General features: G+C 41.5%; 1 protein-coding gene across 3 annotated transcripts in view; it reads right to left on the reverse strand.

Annotated features, from left to right (window-relative positions):
- The window catches only part of HTR7 (5-hydroxytryptamine receptor 7), a 119,656-nt gene extending 98,053 nt beyond the window's left edge, over positions 1–21,603 (reverse strand). For all 3 annotated transcript variants that reach the window (XM_003922406.3, XM_010333289.3, XM_074382564.1), the window contains exon 1: positions 20,681–21,603. In XM_003922406.3, the coding sequence (XP_003922455.1) occupies positions 20,681–21,219 (539 nt within the window). In that variant the 5' untranslated portion in view covers positions 21,220–21,603. The remainder of the gene's footprint in view (positions 1–20,680) is intronic.
- Between the last annotated feature and the right edge of the window lie 2,648 nt (positions 21,604–24,251).

Below are 24,251 nucleotides of genomic sequence, written 5' to 3' on the forward strand. Positions count from 1 at the left end.
GTCAGGCAATTCTCCTGCCTCAGCCTCCTGAGTAGCTGGGATTACAGGCACGTGCCACCATGCCCAGCTAATTTTTTGCACTTTTAGTAGAGACGGGGTTTCACCATGTTGACCAGGATGGTCTCGATCTCTCGACCTCGTGATCCACCCGCCTCGGCCTCCCAAAGTGCTGGGATTACAGGCTTGAGCCACCGCGCCCGGCTCCAGTTGTCTTTATTTCCACTACTCCAACCCAGTCCAAACTACAGTTACCTCTTGGCTTGACTAATGTAGAAGCCTTCCCATTGGTCTCCAAGTATTCAATCTCACCCTTCTCCATTTCATTCTCTGTGAAGTAACCACAATGAACCATTAAAATTAAAAACCAGACCATGTCACCCTACGTTTCAAAGTCTCCAGTGGTTCTGCTGCACTTAGAATCAAGTTGAAACTCTTTACCTGGTCTGAATCCCAATATAATTTGCAACACTTCTCTAATCTCATATCCTTCCAGGTTTTCCTTTTATCTCTCTCCTCCAGTAACACTGTGCCAGGGCCTTTGTGCAAGGTTCTGCCTTTGCCTAAAAAGTTATTTTTCCTGATCTTCACACAGCTGGCTCCTTCATGTAATTTGCATCTCAGTTATATGTCACCTTCTCAGAAAAGCCTTCCATGATCACCCACTCTTAACACATTGCCCTATTTTAATTATGTGTGACATGTATTACTAACATTAATGTGTGTGTGTGTCTTAACTTCTCTGTTTCTTACCTACCTGTTTATTCTTACTAGAATATAAGATCCTAGAGAGCAAAGGTCTTATTTGCCTTGTTTATAATAAGGAAGACTAATCAACACATATTAGGTAGTCAATAAATATTAAAGAAGCAAAAAGATAAATCCCCTATAACTCGCATCTGAAAAGGCAAGTTTATTATTTTAAGGAGTTGCTAATAAAGGGCTATCACCTTTGCAGCCCAGAAAAGAAGACAGATTAGTAGGGGCCTGCAGAATGCAGAAAACTGTCAAATAAAAAACTGTAAGACAATCCTTTCATGGCATGAAAGAATTTTCAAGGACTTTAGCTGCAAATAGCAGAGATTTTTCAATCCAAACATATAGAATATACATTTCTCAGAATACAATTCTGAAACATTCAGGCAACAGTACCAGACTGATTATGAATGGATTGGGGCATGCCTTTTAAGTCTCTCTGTGTCTGACCATAAATATTGATAGCCCCTTTTTGGTAGATGATTCTGCCTCATATTCCAGATGAAAAAAAAATTAGAAGGAAGAAAGCTATATAGCTGCCTCTCTTTGAGAGAGTGGAATATATTATAAGCATGCCCAGAAAAATAGAATGCTCAGCAATTTGAATTAGAACAGAGGCCATGTTGAAAGCGATAATGCAAACTGAATAAATGGGTGAAATAAAGGTTCCCACACAGATGCACTAGAGATATCCCCCAATCCCAGACTGGTATTCTTTACTTTAACATACAGTGTCAGAAGAATGAGCCCTTAGGTTTGACCTAGAAGCCATCATTTTGTAGGAGTCCTTAAGAAATCTTCAGGCACAAAAAGGCTGTTGGAAAACAGACCAGAGAATACCTGGATTTTTATTGATGGAAGTGCTAATAAAAGAACACAATTGTTTGCAACCAGAAGCTAAATGACTCATATCTCTTTCAAGAAAGGTCATATCACACAGGAATTGACTGTAAAGCAATATCTATAATCTAACTTTCAAAAGCTCTAAATTGTCTGGTATGTGAACAAAATCGTCTTCATTTACCCTCAACTAGATAACATCTTGAGGATGGGGATGTGTCTTTATTCACTTTTGTATCCTTGTACTTCTTAAATACCTAGTAGGCAAGCAATAACAGTTTGCTTATTAAATAAATCTCACCACCACCATCTTCTCTAACTTGGTTAGGTTGTGCATGCAATCATCTCTTCCTCTCTCCATCTCTCCATCTGTCTCTCCATCTGTCTGTCTCTCCATCTGTCTCTCTCTCTCTCTCTCTCTCTCTCACACACACACACACACACACACACACACACACACACACACACGTCTGGTCTCTCTGTTAGAAAGAGCTCACTGCTTAGATTCTATCTTAAATCTGTGAAGGTCTAGATCTGGTATTCCATAATAACTTCGTCTTCATCGAAAACAAAATCTATCTGATGGCAGGGAGTGAGATCAGCTTTCTCATCTGTAAAATGAGGATAATAAAAGTGCCTGGAATGACACTGGAAAGGAGTGAAGCCAAATAATCAGATGCGTTGCTTCATTCTTCCATCCCAAACATGCAGAAAACTTAGCTGTGGTATGCAGAGCATTTGTCCTGAACACCCAACACTTATATAGCAGCCACCAAAACCAAGAGAAGGGAATCCTATGTGACAAAGGCATGGAGTTTATCTTATTCTTTCAACTTCTTCAATTTTTTATTTTATTTTTATTTTATGGTGTTTTTTTGTTTGTTTGTTTGTTTGTTTTTTGAGATGGGAGTTTCACTCTTGTTGCCCAGGCTGGAGTGTAATGGCATGATCTCAGCTCACTGCAACCTCCAACTCCCAGATTCAAGCGATTCCCCTGCCACAGCCTCCAGAGTAGCTGGGATTAAAGGGATGTACCACCATGCCCAGTAATTTTGTATTTTTAGTAGAGATGGGGTTTCTCTCTGTTGGTCAGGCTGGTCTTGAACTTCTCCCAACCTCAGGTGATACATATGCCTCGGCCTACCAAAGTGTTGGGATTACAGGCGTGAGCCACTGCGCCCAGCCCAACTCCTTCAATTTTTAAGAATTGTTCAAATTTTTCTTAGAGATCTGACTCTATTCACAATATGTTCCTTACCAAATATAGAAGCATAATATTGACATAACTACAATACTAATAAGTGTAACAGCTCATATTTATCAGCACACTTGTTATTAGCCAGGCATGGAACAAAAGACTTCACCTACACCAACCCAATTAACTATCAAAACCTATGGGGAAGGCATTAGTATTACCTATGTTACAGATGAGTATCTTGAATCTCAAAGAAGTTAAGTAATGTCTACATGGCCACAGAACTACAAATGTCAAATTTGGGACTTGAACTCAGGTCTGTTGACTCCAACACCTGGGCAGTATTCATCTTTAACTTGTTTATCCTTATCCCCATTATTAAGTACAGTCCCTGACACTGGTCAAAGCTTTAAGCCTCAGATCTAGGTAACAACAATTGCTTAGCAGCAAGCAGCCTAAGAGCACAGACCATAACGCAAGCCATGACTTTAAGTCCCAGACTGGTCATTTATTAGTTCTGCAACCTTAGGTATATTTGTTAGCCTCTCAGAGTCTCAGCTTTCTCATCTGTAAAATGGCGATAATAAAAGTGGCTTTAACAGGACACTTAGTATCTTAAGTAATGTATAGTAAGAATACTGACAGGTCCGTAGTTCCTTAACCATAAATCTAAAGTCCCAAAAGCTCTGAAATCAGAACTTGTTCTTAAACTGGTTGTATTAATTCTATTGCTGCTATAACAAGTTCCCACAAACTCAATGGCTTAAAATAACAAAAATTGATTACCCTGCAGTTCTGTAGGTTAGACGTCAAATGTGGGTCCCTGGATTAAAATCAAGGTGTCTACAGGCTGTGTTCCTTTCTGGAGACTCTAGAGAGGATTCATTTCATCACCTTTTCCGCCTTTTAGAGGCTTCTCACATTCTTTGGCTCATGGCCCCATTCCACCTTCAAAGCCACCATTGGTGGACTGGGTCCCTTTCACATTGCATCACTCCAACCTCTGCTCCCATTATCACATCTCCCTCTCTGACTCTTTTGCCTCATTCTTTCACATTTAAGAACCCTGTGTGCCACATGCAGTGGCTCGCACCTGTAATCCCAGTACTTTGGGAGGCCAAGGCAGGCAGATCATCTGAGGTCAGGAGTTTGTATACCAGCTTGATCAACATGGTGAAACCCTGTCTCTACTAAAAATACAAAATTAGCCATGCATGGGGGCGAATGCCTGTAATGTCAGCTACTTGGGAGGCCGAGGCAGGAGAATCACTTGAACCCAGGAGGCGGAGGTTGCAGTGAGCTGAGATCGTGCCATTACACTCCAGCCTGGGTACAGAGTGAGACTCTTAACAACCACAACAATAACAAACTCTTGTGATTACATGGTGTGCATCTGGATAATCCAGGATAATCTTCCAACGTTAAAGTCAGCTGATTAACAACCTTAATTCCACCTCCTACCTTCATTCTCCCCCATTTGCTTTGTAAGGTAATAAATTTACAGGTTCCAGGAATCAGAACATAGTTAAGAATTATAGGAGTTATGCTTTTGCCTGTCAAACTTGTGGCAAACTGATCTGGCAGCAAAACCTAACTTGAGCTGATATGACTATAGTCTTAATTTTCTCTACTAAATATGAATATTCATACATTTGATTTAGGATGCAGTCCCAGACCTCACTGTGGTGCTATGTAATATACAGTATACTAACTGAATTACATTTCTAAAATCCAGACAATTCTGAATTCTGAAATACCTCTGATACCAAGGGTTTTAGATAAGATAATACTATAATTATTATTAACATCTTCCTCTTTTCTGAAAGGCAAGAATAAATGCTCCATGTTTGACATGGTTCATAAATCATGTTTACAAAGCCAGTGCCCCCTTGAGCCTTGGAAGACCCTGCTGGCCAGGCACGGGGGCTCACGTCTGTAATCCCAGCAATTTGGGAGGCCGAAGTAGGCTGATCACTTGAGGCCAGGATCTCAAAACCAGCCTGGCCATCGTGGTGAAACCACGTCTCTACTAAAAATACAAAAATTAGAGGTTGCAGTGAGCCGAGATCATGCCACTTCACTTCAGCGTGGGTACAGAGCAAGACTCTAACTAAAAAAAAAAAAAAAAAAAAAAGATCCTGCTATGGTTTGAATGTATATGTCTCTCAAAAATTCATGTCCTATGTTGGAACTTAAACCTCAAAGTGATAGTATTAAGAGGTGAACTTTTGGTAGGTGATTAATTCATGAGGTTAGAGCCCTCGTGGATGGGATTAGCAACCTCATAGAAGGACTCAAGTAAATTTGTTAGGCCCTTTTGCCATCTGTTCCATTTGCCACATGAGGATGCAGCAACAAGGCACCATCTTGCAAGCAGAGATTATGTCCTCACCAGACATGGAACTTGCTGTACCATGATCTTGGAGTTCCCAGCCTCCATCCAGAACTGTGAGAAACAAATTTCTACTGTTTATAAATTACCCAGCCTTGGGTATTTTATTATAGCATCATGAAGAAGTAAGACAGATTGGGAGTCAGACATTCCTGGTGGCCAGATCTGATACCACTGCTTTCTTCCGGTGTACTCCTAACTTCTATCAGCCTCCCTGTCCTCCTCACCCAGGGGTAGGGGTGAGAGTGTGAGTGTGCCCACAGAGTGGTCATGGGGATTAAACGAGATGAATCATGTACAGCCCTTGGCACCCAACAATGGGATTGCTACTGCCAGTTATTATGCTCCTCTACTTTGGCACTGCCTTCATGGCTGACATCCAAGGCTTTCCTTCTGGGATATGTAGACTTCATAAAAAATGTGTTTATTTAGTGAAAAAGAAAAGGCCCTGAGATTTTTCACTTAATTTTGCCTATGTTTTCACCCTGTTCCATAGCACAGCACTGATGATAATAAAGAGCTGACTTCTAGATCCAAGCTGCTAAGGTCTTCACATCATTGGCAGCTTTGCTTATGTCAGTGTTCTGCAGAACAGGAAGTAACTCACCAGCCTACTATGCTCTTATGAGGCCATCCCTTGGACTATCCCACTGCCTCCATGCTGCTTCTGTTTTCACCAGACATCTCCTGATCCTAACGTAGTTTCTCAAGTAAACTTTTCCACTGTCACCAAGAGGAATGTGTTATAGGAAGCTACAGAATACAAAGTTAAGGCCAGGTGTGTGAATTTGAGAATCAGAGGCACCATTCCTTTTTTTCTTCCCTTTCTTCTCCCCCTCCCTCCTTTTCTTCCTTTTTCTTCCTTTCCTTCCTTCTTTCTTCCCTCCCTCCTTTCCTTCCACAGTCAATCCACATAGATTAACTGAACACCTATGCCAAGGGGCTAGCAATGCAGTCTTCAAGATAGGTCTGTGTCATGCTATACAGTCTGTACAGAAGATCCCCCAAATCATGACTTTATTACCATTAATTTTACAAACTATTAATTACAAATTGAGGGGCAAGTTAGGAAGAAAAAGTGCAGGGTGTTAAAAGATTGTTTAAGATTGTCAGGGGATTCTAGAAATGTATCTATGACGTAGTAACATTTAATCAAGGACCTGCCTGAAGAGTGATAAAAATTACCCAGCTAAAGAGATAGAAAAGAATTCCAGGAGAGGCCGGGCGCGGTGGCTCAAGCCTGTAATCCCAGCACTTTGGGAGGCCGAGGCGGGTGGATCACGAGGTCGAGAGATCGAGACCATCCTGTTCAACATGGTGAAACCCCGTCTCTACTAAAAATACTAAAAATTAGCTGGGCATGGTGGCACGTGCCTGTAATCCCAGCTACTCAGGAGGCTGAGGCAGGAGAATTGCCTGAACCCAGGAAGCGGAGGTTGCAGTGAGCCGAGATCGCGCCATTGCACTCCAGCCTGGGCAACAAGAGCGAAACTCCGTCTCAAAAAAAAAAAAAAAAAAAAAAAAAGAATTCCAGGAGAAACATGAATAAACTTGTGAAGACCCTGAACATCAGAAGACCCAAATTGCCAAAATATGGGGAGGAGAGGCAATACAGATAGATGACCGGTTAGTTGGTGGTAGGTAGGAAGAAAGGAAGGAAGGGAGGGAGAAAAGAAATGGAAGAAGGAAGGAGGGAAAGAGAGAATTAAATGGAACCAAATCAAATCTGGAACAGAAGCTGGCAAGCTCCAGCAGGGCCAAATCTGGTCCCAGTCTGTTTTTGTATGGCCTTCAGCTAAGAATGGTCTTTGTATTTTTAAGTATTTGAAAAAAAATAAAAAAGACGAATACTATTTCATGATATGTTAAAATTGTATCAAATTCAATTTTCAGGATCCATAAATAAAGCTTTATTGGAACACAGTCACATCTATATATTTGCATATTATCTACGGCTGCTTTCATGCTACAATGGCAGAGTTGAGGAGTTGCAACAGAGACCTTGTGGCCCACAAGCTTAAAATATTTATTATCTATATTTATATATTTATAGAAAAAAAATGTTTGCCAACACCTGATTTAGTGAGATAGGCAGAGGCCAGATCCTATAATCTTTGGATAAGCTTTGGGATAAGATCTTATTCCAAGACCAGGAGAACCCAATAAATAGTGAAAATGAGCAGGAGAACAGCATGACCCAATAGTGCCCAAACCTATCTGCACGTTAGACTAGGAAGCTTCAAAAAATATGGATGCATGAGTCCCACTTCCAGAGATTATTAATTAATTAATTAGTGTTGGTATGGCCAGGGCTTTGGAATTTTGAGGGGATTCCTAGTTGGCTTTAATATGCAGATAAGTTTGGGAACCACGGATATAATCACATTTATATGTTTTAAAGATCAGTCCAGCTCAGGGGTTCTCCCTCTGGTTGCAAATTAGAATCATGTGAGGGATATTTTCAAATACACTGATCTGATGCCCAGGCCCACCTGGTATCAATTAAATGAGGATCTCTAAGGTGTCTCCCCAAGCATTAGTATAAAGTTGCCCAGGTGATTCTAATTTGAAGCCAGGGTTGTGCACCCTGCATTAATAGGGGCCAAGGATGAAGACCCAGAGGCTCCTGAAAGGCTATTCTGAGTGCCCAGTTGAAAGATGACAGGGGCTGGGGTTGAGTTGTTGGGGGTAGGGGACTGTGTAGGGACAATCAGAAAGACTTGGTGATCAGTCAGTGAGAGTGGAAGGCTGATACAGAAAGTTTCAAAAATGACATTCAAATGTCTAGCAAAGCAACTGGGTACAAACTGATGACACTTATTGGGATGGGAACCTTGAACAAGGAGCAAGTTAAGAAGTAAGAGCATTAGTTTTGTTTTGATGTAGTGTTGAAAAACACTGAAGTTTTAGAAAGTGTATATGGTCCCCCAGTGGTCACTATCCTGCATCAGGAGGCTTCCTGGCACTGCATGTGATGCCTGGCCACCATGAAGGCCACCGCCTGCCTGGGACTGCCACCCTTGGTGCACAGAAGCCATGAGCTTTCCCCCTAGACCCTTTGCTCCTCTGTCCAGGTATTTTGTTTCCATGATGCTTCCCCCTCTGTCCCGATGCCACCCAAGAGGCTGTGACTGACCAGCACTTCAGACACATTATTCTTTTCTGCCTATTCTCAAAATAGAATCAAATGCCAGGTAGGGGGAAATGTGTATATGAACATCTGTGAGAAGGATGGGCAAATAGGAGAAGAAATGGGTACAGGTTGAGTATCCCTGATCCAAAATGCTTGGGATCTTCTTTATATTTTGAAATATGTGCATATACATAATAAAGCATCTTGAGGCTGGGATCTAACTCTAAACACAAAGTTCATTTATGTTTTATATTTACCTTGTACCCATAGCCTAATGGTAATTTTATGCAATATTTTAATAATTTTATGCACCTGTCTCATGAAGTCAGATGTGAAATTTTCCACTTGTGGTATCATATCAGCACTCAAAAAGTTTCTAATCTTGGAGCATTTTGGATTTCAGACTTTTAGATCAGGGATGCCCAATTTGTACTAGGTTTAGCAGTCGAGATTAAGTTCTGCTGCACGTGATAAACAACAGAATGGTGTTAGTTCATCATTAGTGAGAAGTCAAGGTTCCAGCCATCCTGTGCAGCTGGGAGTCTTCCAACATCCAAGTTACCCTTCCAGCATATTGCTCCTCTTTCCCAAGCACGACCATTTTTGTCCATCTTGACTAAGATGGCCAGAGCTCTAGTCACCATCTTCACATTCCAGGAAAGAAGATGGAAGAAAGGACAAAAAAGAGGAAGAGGACACACACTAATTTTCTTGAAAGCAGTTTCTGGGAAGCTGAAACATAGTACTTCTTCTAACATCTCTCAAGTCCAAATTTAGTAACATGGCCACATCTAGCTGCAAAGGAGGCTAAAAAAAAAATGCAGTTTTTATTCTCGAAGCCATATCCACAGGTCAAAGCAGGAATTCCCGTAACTAAGGAGGAAAGGGAGGATGAAGATTGGGTTAGGGAACCAGCAGTATCTACTGCAAGGGGTGAAGTGCTATTGACTTGGGCTTCTCCTATGCTGTTCCCTTACTCAGAATGCCTTCCTGCTCCCTCTCTGTGAGTTCACTCACAGACTGATTCACTGCCTCTGTGTTCTTGGTATCTTCTCCTTTGACTGGAATGTTCCATGTCTCCACTTTTATTATTTTCCTTAAATATATTTACACACATAGATATAAATAAATACACAATATGTGAACAGGCTTTGAACACAAGTTCCATTCATACAAAAGTGCCATTCACACACATCCTTGGCAAGCCAATTCCACCCTCTGAGCCTCAGGTTCCTCCTACATCAAGTGAGGATAATCATGGCCACCTCACAATGTTGTAGAGGAGACTGATGGAGATTTCCATATTTGGAAGTGATCTGTAAGCAATAAAGCATTAAACATCTATTAGCTATCATCATTTCTACCCTGAAGTGTTACTTCCTGTTAGTTAACATGAGAGGGAAAAAAAAGCAGTTGGTGGCTAAGTGTTACTACACAAAAGAACAGGGCAGAAGACCTGTTTCATCTCCTTCTCACTTTCCCACAGCAAAGCTAGAAGAGGATTCCATCAATTCTTAAAATGTATCTATAAGCAGAAAATTAATTTTAGAGATGAGCAAGGATAACTTCCTTTGAAGTGAAAGGAGATCTGGAGAAGCCAGAATGCACCCTGCCCTGCTGATTGAAGCAGAATTAAAGCCAAAAGCAGAACTCAGATCATCAGAGGGAATGAGTCATAGTACCTGGCGAGGAAGCAAGGCTTCAGCCAGACACCAATCAGAGCTAAATATTACAGCTCTTGCAAATAAGGCAGATGAATTCCTGTAACCATGAACAACCCAAAGGTGGCCCCTGCCCTCATACACGAAGCTAAAAATTAATGGTTGCTGACAGCATTAAAGCAATAACTGCATCTGCTCAGATTAACCATATATCTGACTTAATCCAAATATACCTCACGAGATGTATCAAATACATACTTTTACCCTTGTCATTATAAAATAAAATACATATACAGGAAACTGCCTAAAATATACATGGACACTTTAACAATAATTTTTGAAGTTAACCCTTGTGTAATTACCACTCCAGTCAAGAAAGAGAACACTACACCACTTTAAAAGCAAGCGTCTCTGATCTCAGTTTTCTCCTTCCCATCTAAAAGTAATCACTCTCTATTCTTATAATATACACTTCCTTCCTTTTCTTTATAATATTACTACTCATGTACATCCCTAAAAATGTTTTTGTCTATTTAGAATTTTTATTTGAATGGAATCGCATATGTATATACTTTTATACTTTGCTTCTTCTGCTCAGCCTTACATTTGTAACCCCAAAATATTTATCAGTGAAATGATATGACATCTAAAATTTGATTTAAAATAATTGGATGGAGGAGGAGTTCCAAAGTATATTTCGAATAAATTCACAATAAATTGATCATTGTTGAAGACAGATGATGGATACATCAGGCTTATTATATTAAAATTCACTTTAAAATATGTTTCAAAATTTTTATAACAAAAAATAGTTTAAATTACTTCCTGAGATTCATTTAGTTGCTGTGTGTAGTTAGAATTTGTTCATTTTCATTGCTGTATAGCAACACTTCTCTAAGTAAGAGCCCAAAACCAGAAGCATCAGAATCACCTGGGAATTTATGTGAACTGTAAATTCTTTTTTTTTTTTTTTTTTTTTTTTGAGACGGAGTTTTCACTCTTGTTACCCAGGCTGGAGCGCAATGGCACGATCTCGGCTCACTGCAACCTCTGCCTCCTGGATTCAGGCAATTCTCCTGCCTCAACCTCCTGAGTAGCTGGGATTACAGGCATGAGCCACCATGCCTAGCTTATGTTTTTTTTTTTTGTATTTTTAGTAGAGACGGGGTTTCACCATATTGACCAGGATGGTCTCGATCTCTTGACCTTGTGATCCACCCGCCTCAGCCTCCCAAAGTGCTGGGATTACAGGCTTGAGCCACCGTGTCCAGCCTGAACTGTACATTCTTAGCCCCACACCAGACGTTCAAAATCAGAAACTCTTGGGGTAAGGTTTCTGATTTGGTAAGGTCTGGGGTGAGGCCCAACAATCTGTTTTGTTTTGTTTTGACTTTTGAGATGGAGTCTCGCTCTGTCACCCAGGCTGGAATGCAGTGGTGCAATCTCCATTCACTGCAATCTCGACTTCCTGGGTTCAAGCAATTCTCTGCCTCAGCTTCCTGAGAAACTGAGATTACAGGTGACCCCCACCATGTCAAGCTAATTTTTGAATTTTTAGTAGACACAAGGTTTCACCATCTTGGCCAGGCTGGTCTTGATCTCCTGACCTTGTGACCCACATGCCTCAGCCTCCCAAAGTGCTGGGATTACAGGTGTGAGCCACCACACCTGGCCCAATCTGTGTTTTAATAAGCTCTCCAGGTAGTTCTGATGCACATTCAAGTTTGATAAACACTCCTAAATAGAATTATGTTGTATGAATACTCCACAATTTATTTATTCATTCTACTATTGACATACATGTATAGTATTCCAAGTTTTAAGGTTTCAAGTTTGTGGACACTATATTCTTGCAGAAGATTTTTCATGGACAAGTGTCTTTCTGATATATACTTGGTGATAAAATAACAGGATCTTAGGGTGTATGTATTTTTAACATTGCATGATAACACCAAACTATTTGTAAAGTGGTTCACCAATTTACAATACACCAGTAATGTATGCAAATTCTCTTTGCTCCATATCCTTCCCAACACTTGGTAGTTTTTTGCCATTTTAATTGTCGTCAATCTAGAGGGTTAAACACTTAAACTTTCCAACTGAGAAATTTTAGAAAATGCACATTAGGGAACAGAACTTCATATGTAAAATCATAGTTTCATGAATATATTAGTTGATGAGTTTTCATGGAGTAAACCTGATGCAGCAAAGTATTTAGCATGACAGAGAAACTGAGAAAGTTCAATGTGACTGGAATGTGGCGAACAAGATAGAATGCAGTTCAAGATGTTGAGGAGTGAGGCAGGGACAAACCAAGGACCTCCTACATGTGCTAAAGAGTAAATTTTATTCCAAGTGAAACAAAAAGAAAATGAAAAATTTTAAGCAGGAAATTTACATAATTATATTTCTATATTAGCATACATTTAAAATATTTCAGGCACACATCCACTTCTATGATGGGGTTGTTCGATGCTTCTGACCAATGCTTTTGCTGAAAGCCACTTTAAAAGCTGGATAGCGCCGGGCGCGGTGGCTCAAGCCTGTAATCCCAGCACTTTGGGAGGCCGAGGCGGGTGGATCACGAGGTCGAGAGATCAAGACCATCCTGGTCAACATGGTGAAACCCCGTCTCTACTAAAAATACAAAAAACTAGCTGGGCATGGTGGCGCATGCCTGTAATCCCAGCTACTCAGGAGGCTGAGGCAGGAGAATTGCCTGAACCCAGGAGGCGGAGGTTGCGGTGAGCCGAGATCGCGCCATTGCACTCCAGCCTGGGTAACAAGAGCGAAACTCCGTCTCAAAAAAAAAAAAAAAAGCTGGATAAAGCACCAATACACACACACATGCACACACACATGCACGCTATGATATACGAAGGCATCAAGCAGCTGTTGAGACAACCAGGACTTCAGGGAACAAAATCCTAGAGAAGACAGAACCACAGGAAGACAAGCCAATATTGTGCAACCACTCTTTCCCTTGGGGCATTTGCCAAATTTGGGTGAAGGATAAGAGGCTAAGGATCCAGGTAAAGAGCCTCAGCAGAGAGCTGCTACTAGGGGGCAAAAACACCAGAAGAACATTTGGCAGTCTCTTGGAGACAGAGGCAAAACTCAGAGACCTAAAAGGCAAAGATGCCAGTGAAACCTAAGCTCAGCACCTGTTTGATATTTCCCTCAAAACATTTGCTGAATTCTGAGACTGTATAATGCAGGAGGCTAAGAAGCCATGCTTGATAGTCTCACAGTTTGAGGAAAGAACACTTAAAGTTCTAAACTAGCCAGAGGGATAAGTTATTGAGCTGAAATCCTAAGAAGGCTATATCCTAGAAAGGCATCTGCCAGTGGCAGAGCTCTATCAGAACTAAAATACAGCCTATGTTCAGCTCAGTCCCTAATTGGATTAAAATAATCAGTTGTCTAATATGCCTGCCTAGCATTTTCTCCGGAACAAAATAACATCATCTACAGCATCTACTATTTTTCATGCAATATGATTAATATACAATCAACATTTGCCAGGCATGCCAAGACACAGACCAAAACCCAGAGAAAAAAATAGATCACACAAAGAAACCACAAGTGACTCAGATATTGAAGTCAGGAAACAAAGAGTCAAACTATGATTAATATACTAAAAAATATAACAAGATGAAGAAATTAAATGAAAAGGTAGAGAATTTCACCAAAAAATTGGAATCAATTTAAAAAGCTTAAATGGAATTTCTAGGATTATAAAATACTATCATGGAAATTAGCTAAATAGATAAGGTTAAACAACAGATTAGACATAGTAGAAGAGACAATTAACAAATTGGAAGCCTCGTCAAAATTTTTTCTAATTTTGAAAGGCATCAAGCAGGCATCAAGATCCTTATCTGGATCCTTAGCCCCTTAGCCTTCACCCAATTTTGGCTAATGGACCAAGTGAAAGAGTGGCTGTACAACATTGCCTCACTTCCCTGTGGTCGTGTCTTCTCTAGGATTTTATTTCCTGAAGTCCTGGTTGTCTCAACAACTGCTTGATGCTTTATTGAAGCACAGAGGTAGAACACAAAATGGAAAATGTAGAAAAAAGTAAGAAATGTGTGTGACACAGTAATAAGGTCTGCAATACATATGTTTGAAGACATAGGAAAATAAAGAATGGAACAATAGTAGTATTTGATGAGAAAATAGCAAACTGATTAAATATATCAACACACAAATTTTAAAAATCATTAGGAACCCCAAACAGGGTTAACAGTAAATAAACAACAAAAACAACAACAAAAATCAATAAGGCCAGAACTAGAGACATCACAGAAAAACTGTCAAAAATTAAAGGCAAAGACAAAACCCCAAAAGTAGTCAGGGGAAAATAGACACATTACTATCAATGGAGTCATAATAATGTTGGCTAATGGCTGATTTTTCAAACAGAAATAATGGAAGTCTGAAGACAATGGAACAATGTTTTAAAGTTCTGGGGAAAAAACTAGAAATATAAAATTTCGGGGCCAGGCCCGGTGGCTCAAGCCTGTAATCCCAGCACTTTGGGAGGCCGAGGTGGACAGATCACGAGGTCGAGAGATCGAGACCAGCCTGGTCAACATGGTGAAACCCCGTCTCTACTAAAAATACAAAAAATTAGCTGGGCATGGTGGCGCGTGCCTGTAATCCCAGCTACTCGGGAGGCTGAGGCAGGAGAATTGCCTGAACCCAGGAGGCGGAGGTTGCGGTGAGCCGAGATCGCGCCATTGCACTCCAGCCTGGGTAACAAGAGTGAAACTCCGTCTCAAAAAAAAAAAAAAAAAAAAGAAAAGAAATATAAAATTTCATACTCAGTAAAAATATCATTCAAAAATGAAGCTGAAATTAGGACATTTTCAGACAAGTAAGAACTGACAGGATTTGTCGCTAGCAAACCCTCAGTGATATGGTTTGGATGTGTCCCCACCCAAATCTCACCTTGAATTGTAAAAATCCTCATATGTTAGGGGGTTGGGCCAGGTGGAGATAACTGAATCATGGGGGTGGTTTCCCCCATACTGTTCTCCTAATAGTGAATAAGTCTCACAAGATCTGATAATTTTATAAATGGGAGTTCCCATGCACAAGCTCTCTCTCACCTGTTGCCATGTAAGACATGTCTTGCTTCCCCTTCATCTTCCACCACGATTGTGAGGCCTCTCTAAGTCATGTGGAACTGTGAGCCAATTAAACGTCTTTTCTTTATAAATTATGCAGTCTCAGATACGTCTTTATTAGCAGCATGAGAATGGACTAATACACTCAAGTGAAAAAAAATGCTGGGCCAGGCATGATGGCTCACATCTGTAATCTCAGCACTTTGGGAGGCCAGGGTGGGAGAATTACTTGAAACTGGGAGTGCAAGACCAGTCTAGGCAACATAGTGAGACCCTGTCTCTTTATGTAAAAAAAAAAAAAAAAAGTTTTTAATTAAAAAAATAATAATGCTAACAGGCATCTAATTGGGCAAAACGATCTGAGATGAAAACACAGTAATGCAGAACAAAATAAACAATGAAAAAGACGAACATGTGGGCAAAGAAGAATGAATACTGACTGTTATAACAACAATAAAAATAATATCTAATGGGGGTTTTAATAATCTATAGACCTAAAGTGAATGACAACAATAACATAAGAGGTGTGAGGGGATAGAAAAAATTAAAATGTTCCAAAGTATCTTATTACCCTAGGATTGTATTTCCCCAAAATAAATTTAAACATGTCCACGAATGACTCATACACAAATAAATGTTCAGAACAGCATTATTAGTGATAGCCAGAAAAGAAAAAACTCAAATGTCCATCCACGGGTGAATGGATAAACAAATTATGGTATATTTATATAATGGAATACTACTTTTCAATAAAATGAATAAACCACTGACAGACTAAAAACTATGGATGACTCTCATCATCATTACGCTGAGCTAAAGAAGCTAGATTTGAAAGAGTACATACTATACAACTCCATTTATATGAACTTCTAGCCAAGCAAAACCAATGTGTAATGCTAAAAGTCAGCACAATCTTTGCAAGCAATAGAAACTGGAAAGGGAGAGGAAGGGACTCTGTGAGGTTGCCAGTGTTCTATTTCTTAATACAGTTGTTTACATGGATGTGGAAATTCATCAAGCTCACACTTAGAATTATGCACATACATATACTTTTCTATATGAATTTCAAAAAGTTTTAACAAATATTTCAGTCATACAAAAACTTATACAAAGAATAGTAAGTCTATATCCACTACCAAGACTAAGAAATAAAACATTACCAATATAGGTGATACATATACTACTGATTACACCTCCACCCATCCCACCAGAGATAAACCACTGCCCTGAATTTGGTGTCAACCACTCCCCTGCACTATTTTATACTTTTACTCTTTCTACAAGCTTCCCTAAATGATATGAAAAACTATTTTTCATGTTTTAAAACTATACATAAAAAGTAATTTGATTTCCTTTTTTTATTTTTAAGACAGTGCCTCACTCTACTGCCCAGGCCAGAGTGTAGTGGTATAATCATGGCTCACTGCAGCCTCGACCTCCTGGGTCAAAGTGATTCTCCCACTTCAGCTTCCTGAGTAATTGAGACCAAAGGCATATGCTACCGTGCCTGGCTTTTTTTTTTTTTTTTTTTTTTTTTTTTTTTTTTTTTTTTTTGTAGAGATGAGATCTCCCTATGTTGCCCAGGCTGGTCTTGAACTCCTGGGCTCCAGCGATCCTCCAGCCTCAGCCTCTCAAAGTGCTGGAATTACAGTTGTGAGCCACCAAATCTGGCTGGTAATTTGATTTCTATTTTTAAAAGATTATTCTAAAATGGGTACAAGGAAACTTTCTTGGATGATAAGATATTCTGTATCTTGACTAGAACATTGGTTACATAGGTATATATATTTGTCAGCATACTAACTGGATATTTAAGATCTGTACATGTCATTATATATAAATGTTTATCTCACTTTAAAAAGTTTTTAAAATAAATCATTCTTCTTCTTAGGGAATAGATCAAGGCTGGGCAGAAGTGGAACCAGGAAAGCCAATTAGAATATTGCAGTAAACCTAATAAGCATCGAAGTCATCTATCTGAAGTGTAAGGAAGAAAAGACAGCTTATGGATACAATTATCTGAGCAGCTTAACTCTGAAGCAGAGCAGTAGCTGGAGGAAGAAGTGAGGCCAGAGGCCAAAGAAAAGTTTTAAAAGATACAAGATTGAGCCGGGCGCGGTGGCTCAAGCCTGTAATCCCAGCACTTTGGGAGGCCGAGGCGGGTGGATCATGAGGTCGAGAGATCGAGACCATCCTGGTCAACATGGTGAAACCCCGTCTCTACTAAAAATACAAAAAATTAGCTGGGCATGGTGGCGCGTGCCTGTAATCCCAGCTACTCAGGAGGCTGAGGCAGGAGAATTGCCTGAGCCCAGGAGGCGGAGGTTGCGGTGAGCCGAGATCGCGCCATTGCACTCCAGCCTGGGTAACAAGAGCGAAACTCCGTCTCAAAAAAAAAAAAAAAAAAAAAAAAAAAAAAAAAACAAAAACAAAAAGATACAAGATTGAACCTGACACAATAGAAAGGAAAAGCTGAAGAAAGACCATCAATGGGCCGGGCGCGGTGGCTCATGCCTATAATCCAAGTACTTTGGGAGGCCAAGGAGGGTGGATCAGTTGATATCAGGAGTTTGAGACCAGCGTGGCCAACACGGCAAAAGCCGTGTCTACTAAAAATACAAAAATTAGCTGGGCGTGGTGGCACCTGCGTGTAATCTCAGCTACTTAAGGGACTGAAGCAGGAGAATCACTTGAACCTGGAAGGCAGAGGTTGCAGTGAGCCGAGATGGTGCCACTGTACTCCAGCCTGGGTGACAGAGTGAGATTCTGTCTCAAAACAATAACAAACAACAATAACAATGAAACAACAAAAGACCATCCATGAAGAATCAATGAAGGAACAAAGTCACTGAGAAGGCAGGGAGATGGAATATAAAGTCCAAGGAGTTTGTAATTTGCTGGCACACAATGTCTTTTTGCTTTTTAACTGGAAAAAAAGTAAAAAAAAAAAAAAAAAAAAAAAAAAAGAGTACATCTGCAGGACACATTGTTTGTTTGGTGGTGGAAAGATAAGAGTTCTCATCTGATGGCTGTTACTTTTTCAATGCATACAAGTCATTATCTGAAAAAGACAGGGATGGGAACTCTGAAGCCTGTAAAGAACCGTATGTATGGCACCACATTAGAAAAGTATCCCAGTGTGATGGGGAGTAGTCAAGAAAAATGAAAGTTTCCATTTTAGACAGGTTAAATGTCCAACAGATTTCCATTTTACACAGGTTAAATGTCCAAACTCTCAAAATACAGTATGAGCACAAAAGCAACAATATTGTAATTCATCTTTGATTATGCTTTACAAAGCACAGTGCAACCTATGTTAGGTACTCAAGAGGGAATGAACAAGGGAACGAATGAAGATTAATTTTTTACATATTTTCACAGCATATTTTATATCATCTGTCATATTCTACAACAGAATGCAGAAAACATTCTTTTCAGAAATAATACATTTTCCTTTTTTCTCATTTTTAGTTCTCAATGTCCTTGGAAGAAAATCAGTCTGTGTCTTCCAATTTTATCAATTCTTTGTTTTCTCTAAAGAATTGATATGCTGATCTTCTAAAATAATTTTTAAGCAGAATTCACCAGTGGGGTAATTCTCATAGGTAAAAGGAGAATCTACATGCCTATATTACCACACTTTGTGACAATCATAAGAATATAGGTAACAATAAAATGTTAAGCTCTTGCCAAGAAGGATTAATCTCTTCTCTGTATTCAGGACATGCCTGCTGATGCTAAGTCACACATGCACACTGAGTGAAGAATGCCTTTAGCTCATGTACAGGAATCACAAGTTGATTTCAGCCAAACCTCAATGTAGCCCAGAAGAGAAACACTGACTGTCTTAGGAGACAAACTAGCACAAGGTACTATTTATGCATTGTTTATCAACTGTGAAATTTTTAAATAAAATGGTTATAAATACAGTACTTGCAGCATAAACCGTTATTTGTTTTATTACACTAAGTTCCATTTAAAAAGACTGCATTCATGCAAGATGCTCCGTTTTGGTTGGCTTAGCAGTCAGATTTCTGTGCTTATAACTCATGTATATACTTACTATGTGTTTGAGTGCACTCTCCTAATTCCAGTTGCTATAGCCAAACTGTAAATGCTTATGTTTTTGTCATTTTTAACTACTGTAATTCAGAACTTCAGCTGCCAAATTTGCTGCTAATATTCTCACATATGCAGTTCATGCTCTGCTCTTAATTCCTTGTTTGTTGTCAGCAGCTTCTACCATGATATATAAAATGGTAGAATCAATTTAAAGAAAAATAACCTAAATTGTTAACTAAAAGGAGCTACAATGTATTTTTCTTCTAAAAAATATTCCCTTTCCTATTATTTCCTTTATTTAGTAATTATAAAGCAAAACATATATATAGCAGAACATTTTAAGTATCAACAAACGACAAATAGCAGTGTTTTCAAGAAGAAAAAAAGGAAAATTTCAGTTTTTCATGCTAGACCATCCTTTGAGGCACTGTCATTTTAACTGTAGAGGCATCAATTATTTCCCCTAGGCTGAAAGGTCTACACATACAAAGGTTCTATAGATCCACTAAGAAAATCAGTAACCATTTCTCTGTATCATTAAACACAACAGGATACTAGTCCTGTGCTGGTTTTAAAAAACCAGCAGAATGCTGAGTGTGAATATTAAGGTTCCATATTTCAGTTTCAAGTGAAACAGAGTTGTTTTAGGCCAAAGAGGATTGAGACCATACTTCAAGTTGTCAACGGCACAATATTTGAAGGGTCAAAGACTAACTCCATTTCAAAAGCCTATTCCCTTAGAGTCTGAAGAAACCCTGCGGGCCTCCTAGTTCAATATGACACCCAAGGCAGGAATTTTTCCCCTAGCATCCCTGACAGATGGTCAGCCTATTTCAATTATTCCAGTGGGGGAATTCTCAAGAGAAGGTTCCCAAGGGCTATGATGAAAGGCTAGAACCAGCCATTCAGACCTGGAGCAAGGCTCCAGTCAGCAAGCCTGCAAGATACAGACAGCATTGCCAAACATTAAAACCAGACTTCCACAAACAAGAATGCAATTCCGAATTGATCATCATAAGGATGCAATGTCTAAGACATGTAGACCCCAACTCTAGAACCATCTAAGGTCCTTTCATTGACATAGAGAGTAGCTCCCAGAACTGGGGAAGCAAAGCGGCTTTTCTCCGACTGATTCCCCCCCCCCCAAAGAAATGACTCTTTAAGGCTTACAGCAAGGCTTGATCAAGTCAAGGAGCATCAAATCCCTTCCTTAAAAAAACCCAAGCCAAGGGACCCCCTGGTGGATAATGCTAAGGCTTAAAATACTCATAACTTTGGTCTTAAAATCGTCACGACAGTAAACCAGAACATTTCGGGTTTTTCTTTTAAAGATGTACATAGGCTATGCTGTAACTGAAGTTTGGTCGGTGTAGGGTGGATGGAGGGGGTGTTGTTTAAGCGCAGCCCTTCCTCCCGCCTCGAAGACTGGCTTGATCCTCCCAGGAAGGGCGAGCGCGCGGGGCTGAGCTGCCAGCCGATCCCCAGCCCGGGACGGGGCGGCCCGGCCCTTACCTGTCGATGCTGATCACGCACAGGGTCATGATCGAGGCCGTGCAGCACATGACGTCCATGGCGATGAAGACGTTACAGAAAAAGTGGCCAAAGATCCACTTGCCCCCGATGAGGTCGGTGACGCTGACGAAGGGCATGACCGCCACGGCCACCGAGAGGTCGGCCAGCGCCAGGGACACGATCAGGTAGTTGGAGGGCTGGCGGAGCTTCTTGACGAAGCACACGGAGATCACCACCAGGCAGTTGCCCGCGATCGTCAGCAGCGTGATGAGCGTCAGGATGGAGCCGATCACAACTTTCTCGGCTCTGCCGTAGTTGATCTGCTCCCCACAGCCGGAGGCATTGTCCGGGGGCGCGTCCCAGGTGGGCGCGGGGCTGGCTGTCACCTCGCTCAGCAGGTGCGGCGCCCAGGAGCCTGCGAGCGGGTCGGCGCCACCGTCGGGGCTCAGGTCGGGCAGCCCGCGCCCCACCGCTGGCAGGAGGAAAGAGCGGAGGTGCCCGTAGAGGTCCGGGCGGCCGCTGCTGTTAACGTCCATCATCGCGCCGCCGTGTGCAGCTGCCCATGGAGCCGGCGCCCCCGCCACGCGCTCCGGCTGCCGGCCAGGGGCTTCACCTCGCCGGTTCCGCTCCGCCCGGCCCAGCCATGGGGCCCGCGCCGGCCGCTGGGGGGCGCCTGGCTCGGTCTCGGGGCCCCGCACACCCCGGGACCCCGGCCGCTGCGGGTAACGCGGGAGCGCGGCCGCGAGGGGACTCCCTGCGGGTGGCGTCTCGGCCCCCGACGGACGCCCGGGACACGCGGACTCGCGGGCGCTGGGGCCGGGCTCAGCCGGCCGCTCCACAGCTCGCAGCAGCCGCGCTGCTGGGCCGAGAGCGCCCGGGCGGCAGCGGCAGCGGCAGCGGCAGCGGCAGAAGTTGCGGAGTGCGCCCCGCCCCTCGCGCCCGCCGCCGCCGCCGCCGCTCCCGGCGCTCCCCTGCGGCAGCCGCGCCGCGTCCCCGCCGCCGCCGCCACCGGCCGCTGCCCGCGCCCTCGCGCTCCCGGGACGGGCTACCCGGGCTGGACAGGCACCGCCGCCTGTCTCGCGCCTCCCCACCGTGAGGGGGCGGCGCTGCACGCGTCTCCTGGGATCCCGGGTCCCTTTGCCCGGGAACTGTCCTTGACGCATGATACCCAGAACCCCTCCAGCCGACCCCGGCCTCCGCGCGGTAGTCAGCCACAGCTGAGTGGGGCATTTGTCTTTTGTTAAGAGGCCTAATGAGCCAGCGGATGTTCGCAATCATTGCGAAATGAAGAACCTAAAAGGGTCATAATTAAAAAAAAAAAAACCTCTCCGACCACTACACTAAGCAACAAATAGGTACTTCCGTTTTCTGTTTTGACCGCTTATGGGAGGAAGCGAAGATGGAAAAGCAGCAGCCAAAGGGGATGAGGATGGGAGCCCAGAGAGGGGGAAGAAAGAAAAAAAGGAGGGAGGGGAATTCCTTATGCCCCTTGCATCTAGTAGATGGGGTTGCTCTGGGGACGAGGCCTCCAAGGGGCTTAAACCCATTTGGACGAATCCTCCCTCTCCGCTCTGAAAATCGACCCTGACTGCCTTTATATTTAGACTTTAAAGCGTAATATATTGAAAAGAGAGTTAATTTTACCATAGCATTCTAGAAGTCTTACACATAAGCAAAGAAATGACCGGTTATACTGTTCTACAGAAGAATCCTGGAGGTGTATGTTGATTTAATACCTATTGGCTAAAATTCCCCTTGGTATACAAACTCTGTCAAAGTGGCTGATTTTACTATTTGTGAGACTTGCTTCATTCCATTTTGTTTAAAGCTTTCACTGCAAGCCAGCAGTGATTTCTTTAAGACTCTAAAAATAATCAGATCTGTTTTCTTTTCTAGTTAGGCCCTAGCGGATTATAAATAAGAAGAAAAGGAATAAAAACCTCAAAGTATATTGATCTGAGTGCTGAATAGCACTTTCATTCTTCAAGGTGGGCATTAGTCCTGTTTTTCCAGATAAGGAAACGTGTTTGCTCTTGGAATCAGCCGGTAAGGAACAGTTAGTTATGTTTCAAACCCAGGTTTATCTGATTACTATGCCCATATTCTTCCCTCCACACATTCAAAGTTTTAACAACAACAACAAAAAAAAAACAAAAAAACAAACAAAAAAAAAACCCTAATGGTCGGCCAATGTTCACAGCTCTTTCATTGTGATCAACATTTCAGTGGCTCTTTTCTGCCTAGGATAAGCAAACCAGTCCATTGAGTCAGAGGAAGAGTGCAAGATAATATCTAGGCCACAAAGCAATATTATCCAATAGTTAAGAAGATGGATGAGGAAATTTCTTCAACCTTATGTTAGTTATTCTCTGCTTTGCTTTTCTTGGTTTCAGTTATCCATATCCGAAAATATTAAATGGAAAATTTCGAAAATAAACAATGTGTATGTTGTCAATTGCACACTATTCTGAGTAGCGTGATGAAAACTCTGTCTTACCCAGGATATGAATCATCCTTTGTTCAACATATCCTTGCTATATATGCCATCCACCATTAGTCACTTAGTAGCCCTCTCTCTTATCAGATAGAAAAAACATAGTATATATAGGATTGGGTACTATCTGAGGTTTCAGGCATCCACTCGTTATCTTGGGTAATATCCCCTGAGAATAAGGGAATACTACTACTGTGTTAGATATAATCTCAGACAAAAGACAAATAGTTTGTTGCTGGAATGCATCACCCTTCAGTGCAGAGGAGGAAATAGAGACTGGGTGAAATTTATAACTTGTCTAAGATCAGATGTGACTGCATTGAAATGTTTTATTTTGAGGTTTAGAATTGTCTCAACACCATTTAAAAGTTGCTTAATAGCCGGGCACGGTGGCTCAAGCCTGTAATCCCAGCACTTTGGGAGGCTGAGGCAGGTGGATCACGAGGTCAAGAGATCAAGACCAACCTGGTCAACATGGTGAAACCCCGTCTCTACTAAAAATACAAAAAATTAGCTGGGCATGGTGGCACATGCCTGTAATCCCAGCTACTCAGGAGGCTGAGGCAGGAGAATTGCCTGAACCCAGGAGGCGGAGGTTGTGGTGAGCCGAGATCGCGCCATTGCACTCCAGCCTGGGTAACAAGAGTGAAACTCCGTCTCAAAAAAAAAAAAATAAATAAAGTTGCTTAATATAGTATATTTCTCAATATACTACATTTGACTTTTTTTCATTTTAACTTTTCAACTCATTTTAAATTACTTTGACTTTTCTATTTTTCCCTTTGAATACCCTAATGAGTTCAGCTTATATATTCTGTCATGGCTCTGTCAAATAATATTCCACATTAATTAATTACACACAGATTTTTAAAATTAATCATTTTATTTGTATTTAACCCTATAGTCAATATGATTTACCACCTACACTCTTGTCAGCACTCACCTAGCCCATTTATATTTCACAGCAGCTTCTAGTTTTTGCTTTTGTTTTGTTTTAGTCCCTTTGGGAGGCTATAACAAAAATATAATAGCATGGATGGCTTAACAAGGAACGTTTACCAAGATCAAGGCACTAGT

This window comes from Saimiri boliviensis, chromosome 12 (assembly GCF_048565385.1).
Source record: "Saimiri boliviensis isolate mSaiBol1 chromosome 12, mSaiBol1.pri, whole genome shotgun sequence".
Lineage (NCBI taxonomy): Eukaryota > Metazoa > Chordata > Mammalia > Primates > Cebidae > Saimiri > Saimiri boliviensis.